Source organism: Staurois parvus, unplaced genomic scaffold (genome assembly GCF_062004578.1).
Source record: "Staurois parvus isolate SC_StPar_1 unplaced genomic scaffold, SC_StPar_1.0 ptg000420l, whole genome shotgun sequence".
NCBI lineage: Eukaryota > Metazoa > Chordata > Amphibia > Anura > Ranidae > Staurois > Staurois parvus.
In genome coordinates, this window is record NW_028318216.1 from 2247605 (window position 1) to 2260002 (window position 12398).

Consider the following 12398-nt stretch of genomic DNA (forward strand, 5'->3'; position numbering starts at 1 on the left):
CCTGTAATCGTTGTAATGTACATGAACACATAGGATAACATTGAGCTGCTTCTACAGGCAAAACATAAAAATCCTGTAGAGTTTGAGCCAGTGTGCACACTAGAGTTTTTTAAGCTCAAAAAACGCTGGAAGAAAACGCTGGATAAAAAAACGCTGGTAATAGCGTTTTTAGTAGCATTTCAGTAGCATTTTTGTAGTGTATAGGAGCATTAACTTTTTATTAGTGTTTTTACAATACATGTAGGAAAAAAGCTAGAAGAAAAACTGTTAGGAGTGTTTTAGTAGCGTTTAAGAGCATTTAGTTGCGTTTTAGGAGCATTTAGTGTTTTTTTTCTGCTTTTCTGCTGGAAGAACGCTCCCAAAAACTCTACAAAACAATTTTTTTTCTGCTCCTAGACACTGAAGCTTGAAAAATGAAATAGTGTGCATGGACACATAGGATAACACTAGGAGCAGAAAAAAATAGAGATAACAGCTCCAAGGAGCTTAAAAAAACGCTAGTGAGCCTGGAACCCAAACACGCTTCAAATACAGAAAAAAAACTACTACTGTGCAAAAATTATATTGTGCTCTTCGTTGACATGACAACACAGTGTAATTTTAGCCCCCAAATGCCTTTTCATGCATTGTCAGCCCTGTCTACTTAAATACAAAGAACACCGACCTCTCCTCATCTCCTCCTGTCTCCTCATCTCAATAACGCATCTCCATAACCCCTCCTCATCTCCATAATGCCTTCTCATCTCCATAACCTCTCCTCATCCCAATAACTCCTCTCATCTCCATATCCCCTCCTCATCTCCATAATATCTCCTCATCTCAATGACCCCTCCTCATCCCGATAACTCCTCCTCGTCTTCATAATGCCTTCTCATCTCCATATCCCCTCCTCATCCCAATAACTCCTCCTCATCTCCATATCCCCTCCTCAACTCCATAACTCCTCCTCATCTCCATGACCCCTCCTCATCCCAATAACTTCTCCTCATCTTCATAATGCCTTCTCATCTCCATATCCCCTTCTCATCCCAATAACTCCTTCTCATTCCATATCCCCTCCTCATCTCCATAACTCCTTTTTATTTCTATAACCCCTCATCTCCATAATGCCTCCTTATCTCCATGACCCCTCTTCATCCCAATAACTCCTCCTCATCTTCATAATACCTTCTCATCTCCATATATCCTCATCCCAATAACTCCTCCTCATCTCCATATCCCCTCCTCAACTCCATAACCCCTCCTCTTTTCCATGACCCCTCCTCATCTCCATAATGCCTTCTCATCTCCATAACCTCTTCTCATCCCAATAACTCCTCCTCATCTCCATATCCCCTCCTCATCTCCATAACCCCACCTCATTTCCATAACCCCACCTCATTTCCATAACCCCACCTCATTTCCATAATGCCTCCTCATCTCCATGACCCCTCCTCATCCAAATAATGCCTCCTCATTTCCATAACTTCTTCTCATCTCCACATCCCCTCCTCATCTCCATAATGCCTCCTCATCTCCATGACCCCTCCTCATCCAAATAACGCCTCCTCATTTCCATAACTTCTCCTCATCTCCACATCCCCTCCTCATCTCCATAACCCCTCCTTGTGCACAGGCAGAGAGCACAGAAAGTTATCAACTTCCAAGATTTCTGTCAAAATTTTCATATTTGACACTTTCCGAAGAGCTATAACAAAGCCCTTTTAAAAGATATATTTAGCAGACCAACAGGAAGCAAACAGGAGAAGTTCATTGTTAGAGTTTACATACACTTTAAGCATGCCGGAGACTGTTTATTATGATTTTGTTGCCCATTAACAAATTCCACCATGTTTACATAAACGTTTAAAAAACAAGTGACTAACCTTGTGTTATCAGCGCATACCATTCAGAAAGCCCCTTGCTCATCAGGCTGAATACTTATAAATATGAGCTTCAAAGATCCTTCTTGATTCTTATAACTTTTTAAAGATTTTTCTATACTTCAATATCGATTTACAGCAATATACAGCTTACTACCACCTTACTCCCTCATCCACACTCAGATCATCACCTATATGGACTAAATATATGGATTTGTAGGCCTACTTACCACTCAGCACAGCTGTTGTGTTCTCCAGTGCATGGCAAGCAGCAAAAATGAACCCTAAAAAAGAACACAAATATCTATAAGAACATATTTTACATAAGCTCTCCTATGATACATTTTTTTTAAGGGTTATTCCAAATAAAATGGACATTTCAGTTTTTGATAGTTGAGTTCCTGTGTGTTCATGTGTACTGTAACCATTATGGGGGGTTCACTCTCACTGTGAGATTTTTTTTTACATTTTTAAATATACTATGGAGAATGTGACATCAGATACTGGAACACACATCATGTAGCTGTAAACACGATCCTTGGAATTAATAAAGAATGTCATAGATCTCATGGTACTATGACAAATGGCAGAACTTGTGATAGATTCAGGAAGGGTATACAGTGAAGGAAATAAGTATTTGATCCCCTGCTGATTTTGCAATGTTTGCCCACTCCCAAAAAATGATCAGTCTAAAAATCGAATGGTAGGTGTATTGTAACACTGAGAGACAGAATAGCAACAAACAATACAAAAGAAATGAATGTCTAACACATTATGAACTGATTTGCATGTTCATGAAGGAAATAAGTATTTGATCCCCTATCATTCAGCAGGAATTCTGGCTACCAGGTGTCTTTCATACAGGTAACAAGCTGAGATTAGAAGCAGTCTCTTAAAGGGAGTGCTGTCAATCTCATTTTGTTACCTGTATAAAAGACACCTGTCCACAGAAGCAATCAAACAATCAGATTCCAAACTCTCCACCATGGCAAAGACCAAAGAGCTGTCCAGGGATGTCAGGGACAAGATTGTAGATTTACACAAGGCTGGACTGGGCTACCAAACTATAGCCAAGCAGCTTGGTGAGAAGGTGACAACAGTTGGTGCAATCATTTGCAAATGGAAGAAACACAAAACAACTGTCAGTCTCCCTAGGTCTGGTGCACCATGCAAGATCTCATCTCGTGGCGTGTCAATGATCATGAGAACAGTGAGGAAAAATCCCAGAACTACATGTGAGGATCTTGTCAATGATCTCCAGGCAGCTGGGACCACAGTCACCAAGAAAACAATTGGTAACACACTACGCCGACAAGGATTGAAATCCTGCAGTGCCCGCAAGGTCCCTCTGCTCAAGAAAGCACATGTCCAGGCCTGTCTGAAGTTTGCCACTGAACATCTGAATGATGCAGAGGAGGATTGGTTGAAAGTGTTGTGGTCAGATGCTTCAAAAGTGTTGTGGTCAAAATCAAGCTCTTTGGCATCAACTCAACTCGCCGTGTTTGGAGGAGGAGGAATGCTGCCTATGACCCCATGAACACCATTCCAACTTTCAAACATGGTGGTGGAAACATTCTGCTTTGGGGGTGTTTTTCTACTAAGGGGACAGGACAACTGCACCACATCAAAGTGACGATGAATGGGGCAATGTACCATCAAATCTTGGGTGAGAACCTTCTTCCCTCGGCCAGGGCATTGAATTGGTCGTAGATGGGTGTTCCAACATGACAATAACCCAAAATACACAGCCAAGGCACCAAAAAAGTGGCTCAAGAAGAATCACATTAAAATTCTGGAGTAGCCTAGCCAGTCTCCAGACTTTAATCTGATTGAAAATCTGTGGAGGGAGCTGAAAGTTCGAGTTGCCAAACGTCAGCCACTAAACCTTAATGACTTGGAGAGGATCTGCCAAGAGAAGTGGGCCAAAATCCCTCCTGAGATGTGTGCAAACCTGGTGGCCAACTACAGGAAATGTCTGACCTCTGTGATTGCCAACAAGGGATTTGCCACCAAGTACTAAGTCATGTTTTGTGAAGGGGATCAAATACTTATATCCCTCATGAACATGCAAATCAGTGCATAATTTGTTAGACCTGCATTTATTTTTAATTTTTTGTTGCTATTCTGTCTCTCAGTGTTACAATACACCTAACATTCGATTTTTAGACTGATCATTTCATTGTGAGTGGGCAAACATTCAAAATCAGCAGGGGATCAAATACTTATTTCCTTCACTGTATATGAATCTGACGCAAGTCTGAAATAACATTTGCAATCATCTCTCCTATAAAGTGGTGACGTTGTACAGAGAGGCTTTTTGGTGAAGTTGGGAGAGTAATGTAAAAGTATCAAATATTGGTTCCAGAGGAACGTAAAGACAAATTTTGCAGCACAATTGTCTCATTGCAAAATCAACAATTTCTTCCAACACAACAGAGGTCTTATTCACTTCCATTTTCCTTATCATTGATATGGAGGTATTTCTTTATGAATTTGTTGAAATAATAGTGTTATAGAATAAAAATGTCGCCATTAAGAATTACTTGAATTTGTCGCATACCTCTGTGCTAACAAAAAATTTGTCACAGGGTTCTCAAGCATTTAGTGCAAGATTTCTGACTACATACACAGCTCCAGAAATGTGTCGCAAATACTCTATTGAATCGGCCCCAATATTCTAAGGTGGACAGAAACAGGAGTCTAAATCTCTGGAAGAAGAACTTTATGTTTAAGTGTCCAAGAACAAGAAAGGTCAGGGGCTGACTCAGGCCACCAGGCTCCATTTATATTTATATAATTATTTATTTTATATATATTTATTAATTTTGGGTGGACTAACCCTTTAGGTGAATTAAAATGTAATGCATGTAAATAATAACAATGCACTCTTCTTATTTTTTTCATTTTGGTATGTTAAAAATACAGTTGAAAGCATTTTAATATCTGCTTGATAAGTGCTCTGTCTGTAGACTACAGAACCCCCTCCTCCCTTCCTTCCTATGTTATGGAGAGGAGAAAAGGATATGTGTTCTGTAGTCCTAACACACCTCTTTTCCTATGGTGGTAACACTGCTCCTCCATAGATACAGTGCAATAAGTGAGCATTGTTATCTTAGAACAAGATGTGTTACTGGCAGGATCACAAGGCAAGCTAAAAATAAAGAAAAGAAGGATGAAAAAAACCCCAAAAACAAATAAGGCCACCCCTAGGACTATAAGCAAGCTGCTGTGTATTAAGTTGTTTTTTTTTATTTAAATACAGTTGCATTGACATTAATATCAGTCCATCCCCCCCAAAAAAAACTGTAGTACAATTTACTAGATCCAATTGACAATACTTATAAACCTTCAAACCCCTTCCTATGCAATTTTATAGCCCGACTACAGACCACAGGTCAGTGGGTGTTCTCAACCAGGAGCCACAGCCTACATTATGAAGGTTATTACTCTGGTCATCCAGGTCTGATACTGCAAATGACCACCCATGTCTCATTATTCCCCTTATCCTTATCATTTTAGATAACTTAGCAATACTTAAAAACATCCCACATGGAAGAAAAATATATTTGAAATATATTTTAAAAATATTCTTCCCAAATATATTCACATATATTTGACATACTACAATTTTGGCCATATTCAATATATTTCAAAATATATTTCCATGTATTTATATATATATATATATATATATATATATATATATACACATATACATATATATACATACATACACTGTATGTTGAAATGCGATTTTATTACAAAATATCTGAAAAATATTTTTAAAAATACATTTTCAAATATACTAGTATGTCTTTAAAAATATCTACATTTTTTGAATGCATTTACAAATATATGTAAAAGTATATGTTAAAATGACTTTTTATATGTTAAAAAAAGAATATATATTAAAACTAGAAAAGCTACAATTTCTGGGGAAATTGTGTGAAGTGTTCTTGCCTCCACCAGTAGTCTACAACTGGAGTGGGCAGAGCAACTGAGTGTAGTGGCTTGAAAATGAGGGAGTGATGGCAGTTTAGAAATCATGTCCTGATTTTTCAGCTCACACTCTAGCTTTTGTCAGCTCCCACTCTAGTTTTGAACATTCCACCATTCATTCCTAGGGGACAAATTTCACCACAAAAACACTGATATTTCGTGAACCATTCGGCGAAACGTTCCACAAAGTAATAGCACACCAATCGGGAACAATCCGCACGTTTCGGTATATTACTGTCTATGTAGTGTAAAAACTGTGGGAGGAGTTAGGGTGGTAAATTTAGCTATAATAATAAGAATATATATGTGAGATAACAGTAAGTGGTCTTGCCATGCAAGAACACTTAAATATATATTTTTAAAAATATTTTCATATATTTTGTAATATATAAAAGACGCATTTCAACATGCAGTATATATATATATATATATATATATATATATATATATATATATATATATTTTTTTTACTAATTTATTTATTTATATTTTTAAATATATTGAATATGGCCAAAATTGTAGTATTTCAAATATATGTCAATATATTTGGGAAGAATATTTTAAAAATATATTTCAAATATATTTTTCTTCCATATGGGATAACAAGCAAGCTTATCCAAGACTCTAAAATAATAAAAAAAAAAAGTACAAATGATATGACACTACAGAACTATGGGGTGTATTTATAAAAAATAACAGAGATTTCCATTTGTTCTGTTCGAATGGAGAAAAAATGGAATGTTATTAAGTTATTCCCTCTCCAGGTCAAATAGTATACATTCATACAGAATAGAGTGAATACGGAATATACTGCAATATGGTTGCTAGATAAACCTGATGATTACTGGAATAAATACTTATTTACTATGATCGTCAGGTTCATATATGGGCCGTAATGCGGAATTTTCCAAAACCAATCTAAATTTCAATGAATGAATAACAACTGACCTTAAGAAAAAAATTAAATATTAATCAATTTTGCCCCATTCGCAAAGAACTAAAGTAAATGCAGTTTGACATGATGAATAGCTCTTTTTTTATAAACACACTCCTAGGAAAACTATATTGAAAAAAGTAGTATTCCCCATAGCAAGAAATGTTCTATTTTTTGCTGGAAAAGGACATTTGTTTTTTTATTTTTTGGAAAATAAAAACAAATATCTAACCCATTGCTACTGGCAACAAAACATAATTTTACTTTAGTTTTTAGGACTAACATCAGAATAATCTGCATGGTAGATTTTTTTCCAGCTTAATAATATTACTTATGAAGGGCTATGCAGATTTGATAAGTACGAACACATGTTTCCTCTAACCAATAAAAAACATTCAGAAAATATGTTTCCATGGGTTAAATTGCTAAAAAGCTGACATCCGATTAGTAACTGCCCATCACATGTCTTTGCACTAAAATAATGAATTGAACCCTATATGTATGTAAAATTCCTGCTTCCACCCATTCACTACTGTTTGTAAAGTAAACTTTGTTTTCCCTGTGGTTATTAGTCATCCGGAAACGCTTATTTGCATGGGTGTCACAAGCCGACTTCACCGCCGTGCAGTTTGTTATTGCCAATCAAGCATCATCTTACTTGGAGCTCAAACGTATATGACACATGCCACATGCCTGGACACAATTTATACCTCTCTATAGGCTTTTAGCTAGCTCTCCACCCTCTTCCTTCACAAGAATCTCACTTTCAAGCTCCATTTATGTGTTGGAAATCTTACATAGCCAGGTGCTGTCTGTATCATAATGCCATTCAGGGACATTTACAGATGAGATTATATCTACTCCTTTTCCCCCTAGTGCCCAGTACTGGGACTGCTACATCACTTCCTGTTAGCAGATGATCTTGGGACCTGTAGTTTTATAGCCAATACATACTGTATTTCTGAGTGCTGACTGAACTACAACTACCAGAGAGCTAGGGAACGAGAAGGATGCTGGGAAAGCAGAGATATCCTACAGCAAGGGACTGTCTCTCTCTTGGCATGGGATTCATAGCTGAACACAGGGGTACTGCCGTTCTCCTCCAGAGACTGATTGCTGGCCCACTGTGGTGGAACTCTGCACATCAGTTCAGCACAGCGGTGATGCCAATCGCCACACCAAGATCACACCAGCTTCTTTGCATTGGGACTGTCACTATCCAGTCTTCACACAGACATCTCTGATTGCCGCGCTAACAGGCCGTCAGGCAGTAACTCTGCACTTCCCTGCAAACAGCCGAGAGCCTGGGCAAGAACTCTTGCTCCTTGCTCTTGTTCCTTGCTATCCATAGGATTGGTGAGCTGGTGGATGCCCAACCCCTTTCTGTCATCACTCTACAGACACTGCATGCAGATGCCTTTACACCTCAGCTATCAGGAGACCTTTGCTTTGAGCAGTACCATGGCTTAACTGTTTACCTTCATTGAATTACTAGAATTCACTTTTCCTTTTGGGCCCCACTATTGCTAGCAGAAGACAGTGCATACCACCATATCAGGAACTTTAAATATCTCAGGACTCAAGTTGCAATCTCTATTTAAAGGGACGTTTACTCTTCTAAGGCCATTGTTATTCAATTTAGGTTATTTATATCTATTTACGTCAGAGTATACATTTACACAATTCTCTGTATACCCTGTTGCGGGGCCGGTGGCACAGAGAGAGCTGATAAGTCAACAAACCTTTTCTTCTCCCTCTTGTTGTTGGTGTTGCAAATAAATAGTTGAAGAGTACAACTGTGAACAAGGCTTTTTGCCAAAACAAGTTAGCATTTTACTTACTCCTGTGCAAGCAACAAAGAAGTTTATACGGTTGCTGGAGTTGCCATCCACATTTTCTATTTCATTGGATTTTGGTGGACTGGGGACACTCACGTGAGTCAAAACACTCTGGATTACATGTCTCATTCATGGATCTGTTACCTGCATTGAGCGCTGTATCTGTTCTCATTTCTAGTTGAAGATTACTAGTCATGACTGTATACCCTGTTAAATGTTGCTAATTAATTATTCCTGTTTTATCAGTGTTCTGCTTTTATGTGTTAACTAGGGTTGTATATCCTAAGCCCATTATTCAAATAACCTACTCTTTTGAACAAGTCTAATATAGAGGTGTTACTAAAGAATTGTGCCTCTTGCAACCACTGGGGACAAGCATTATCAAGCGGCCCCTGCAGAGGTAGCACTATACTTATGTGCATCACGGTTACATGTGACTAAACTCCAAAGCATCTGATGTTGCTAAAAATTGTTATCAAAAAGGTTTCTTTTTTGAAAAACTATTTCTATATACTTCTACAAAGAGAATAATGCTCAGTGGGGTAGGAAGTTCACACAAAAGCTGGGCATACTCTACAAATTTTGGATGGTTCCTTTGCTCAGAGGTTGACCTTGCTGGCTGCCTCTTGCCCCACATCTCTCAACTAAAAAAACAGAAGATTACCCGGGCTTAGATACTATCCCCATCCAGTGGATTTAAAAAATGTTACCCCAAAATTTCATATTTCTGATATGTGTCTACTGTGCCATGTACTACTCTTTTGCATTGCTCCCTTCGTGTGAAATACCTAGTGTTCCTTCTGCTTTCCTATTAAAAACTGACTACACTAGACATAAGAGCACACAGTGGTCAGTTCTCCAGCTGTGCTGAGAACTCAGCCTGCTCTCCTCCAATGATCAGACTTGTGCTGACACACCCTCCCCCATACACAGCCATTCAGTAGGAAGACCATTGTGCTACTGTCTCTCTTTCCCTAGCTCCCTGAGCTCCTTATGCAGGTGAGAAAAAAGGGTATGTGATCACATATAAAAAAAGGTGAAAAAAAAGGATTTATAAGGCTTTTTATATGTATGTACATGTTTTGCCTTTCATTTCTATTTTAAACTGAATGGGTTGTTTTACAAGGTGAGGGTTCACATATATGTTAATGTGCCAATCAGCAGATGCTGACACCTTTCTGAAAGCTGTGTTTACCTCTAACACTGCATTCCATAGTGCAGTAGCTTGTCCAGTACCATTTCAGTGCTTTTATAAGGCCATTCAACCACTTACATCTATAGCCCAACTCCAGCCAATTTTTCTTTCCTTTTGGACAAAGTGGGGAAGGGTTACAACTTCTTGTAGGGTTTGATTTCTTTCTGTGTCCTCACTGGGGATATTCCAATCACTTGCTATCTCCCTGTTAAGGACACCAGGGGAAATTTCCCCAAAGGGGCAGTAAAAAATAATGGTAGGAAATAAAAGCTGTGTTCCTACTAGTGAGCTTTGAATATGGCGCATTTTTCCCTATCATCAAATTTTCTCCTACAGGTGCTGAGGCATGTTGTATATTACATACTCCCGAACCCTGCACTCTATTTTGTTTGTTACATGATTTAGACTCCTGCACTATGTTGTATGTGACATATTTTATATTAGGCTCTTGTTCTGTTAAATCCCTCGTCACACAGCACAGAATTTCAGCACGTGGGGCCCCCACTTTAATCTTTGATTACGGCCCCATTTTCTCTAAAACTAGTCCAGACCTCATCAAGGAAGTCTCAAACAGCAGTAAAGAACTGTAGTAGTTGAAACCTTTTCAACTCTATTCACAGAAAAGTTTTGACTAGAGTATGACATTTATATGCTGCAAATCAGTTTAATAATATGACAAAGTCATACTTCATTTGAGATAGAGTTGAGGGTTGTGCTTAAAAATACTCAGGGAAAAAATGATTTAGAAAAGATGTACAATTTAATTTGCCATAAATTCTGCCCTGCTTGTATGTGGACCTCCAGTTGCTTGGGAACTGTGCTGTATCTAAATACTTACAAGTTTTACAATTTTCCACGTCAGCGAAACTCTGCTTGTTCCAACAGATGATAAGTGGCCATGCCAATAAGCACAAAGGGTATCCAAGATACAATGAAAAATCTCCTCAGAAATGAACTCTCTGCAGATATGGACAGCCATATAACCGGGCTATCAGTGGTCACAATGCAAAAGATTTGATGGAAATGCATTTCAATCCATGAAATCTTAAAAGGGGAAAGGTTTACATGACTTCGATTTTGGTGAATATTTTGGATGAATTACCACCTGAACATGCACGTGTCTCCGTCATCCTCTGTTCTCTTTCCCATTCAGAGCGTGATGACGCAAAATCGTTTTGAAAACCCAGACTGTCAAAATGCTTCAACGTCATAGCAGTCTGTTTTTTTGTTGTATTGCAACATCGAAAAACCCAAACTGTGATAACATTGCAGCATCAAATCCCTAGACTGTAATGACACTGCAGTGTCAAAAAGTCTAAACTGTGATAATACAGCAGCACCAAAACACCCATACTGTGCTAATGCTGCAGGGTTGAAAAACCCAGACTACAATAATGCTGCAGTGCTACAAAACCCAGACTGTAAAAAGGCCGCAGTGCAAAAAAATCCAGACTGTGATAGTGCTGCAGCATTGAAAAACCCAGACTGTGATAATGCTGCAGCATTGAAAAACCCAGACTGTGATAATGCTGCAGCATTGAAAAACCCAGACTGTGATAATGCTGCAGCACCAAAAAAACCTAGACCTGTAGCACCAAAAACCCAGACTGTGATAATGCTGCTGCACTGAAAAATCCAGACTGTGATCATGCTGCAGCATCAAAAAACCAGACTGTGATAATCCTGCAGCACCAAAAACCCAGACTGAGATAATGATGCTGCACTGAAAAATCCAGACTGTGATCATGCTGCAGCGCCAAAAAAACAGACTGTGATAATGCTGCAGCGTTGAAAAACCCAGACTGTGATAATGCTGTAGCACCAAAAACCCAGACTGTGATAATGCTGCAGCACCAAAAACCCAGACTGTGATAATGCTGCAGCACCAAAAACCCAGAATGTGATAATGCTGCAGCACCAAAAATCCAGACTGTGATAACGCTGCAGCACCAAAAACCCAGACTGTGATAATGCTGCAGCACCAAAAACCCAGACTGTGATAATGCTGCAGCACCAAAAACCCAGAATGTGATAATGCTGCAGCACCAAAAACCCAGACTGTGATAATGCTGCAGCATTGAAAAACCCAGACTGTGATAATGCTGTAGCACCAAAAACCCAGACTGTGATAATGCTGCAGCACCAAAAACCCAGACTGTGATAATGCTGCAGCACCAAAAACCCAGACTGTGATAATGCTGCAGCATTGAAAAACCCATACTGTGATAATGCTGTACCACCAAAAACCCAGACTGTGATAATGCTGCAGCACCAAAAACCCAGACTGTGATAATGCTGCAGCACCAAAAACCCAGACTGTGATAATGCTGCAGTGCCAAAACGCAGACTGTGATAATGCTGCAGCGTTGAAAAACCCAGATTGTAATAAAGCTGCTGTGCCAAAAACCCCAGACTGTAACAATGCCGCAATGCCAAAAACCCCAGACTGTGATAATGCTGCAGCACCAAAAAACCCAGACTGTGATAATGCTGCAGCGCCAAAAAGCCCAGACTGTAATAATGCAGCAATGCCAAAATCCCCAAACTGTGATAATGCTGCAGCACCAAAA

At 38.9% G+C, this 12398-nt stretch overlaps 1 protein-coding gene across 1 annotated transcript in view; it reads right to left on the reverse strand.

The window, feature by feature from the left end:
- Positions 1–12398, reverse strand: part of TGFA (transforming growth factor alpha) — a 99830-nt gene that overhangs the window by 51921 nt on the left and 35511 nt on the right. Inside the window, exon 2 of the mRNA XM_089687191.1 lies at positions 2093–2146. Within this exon, the coding sequence (XP_089543317.1) occupies positions 2093–2146 (54 nt within the window). The remainder of the gene's footprint in view (positions 1–2092; positions 2147–12398) is intronic.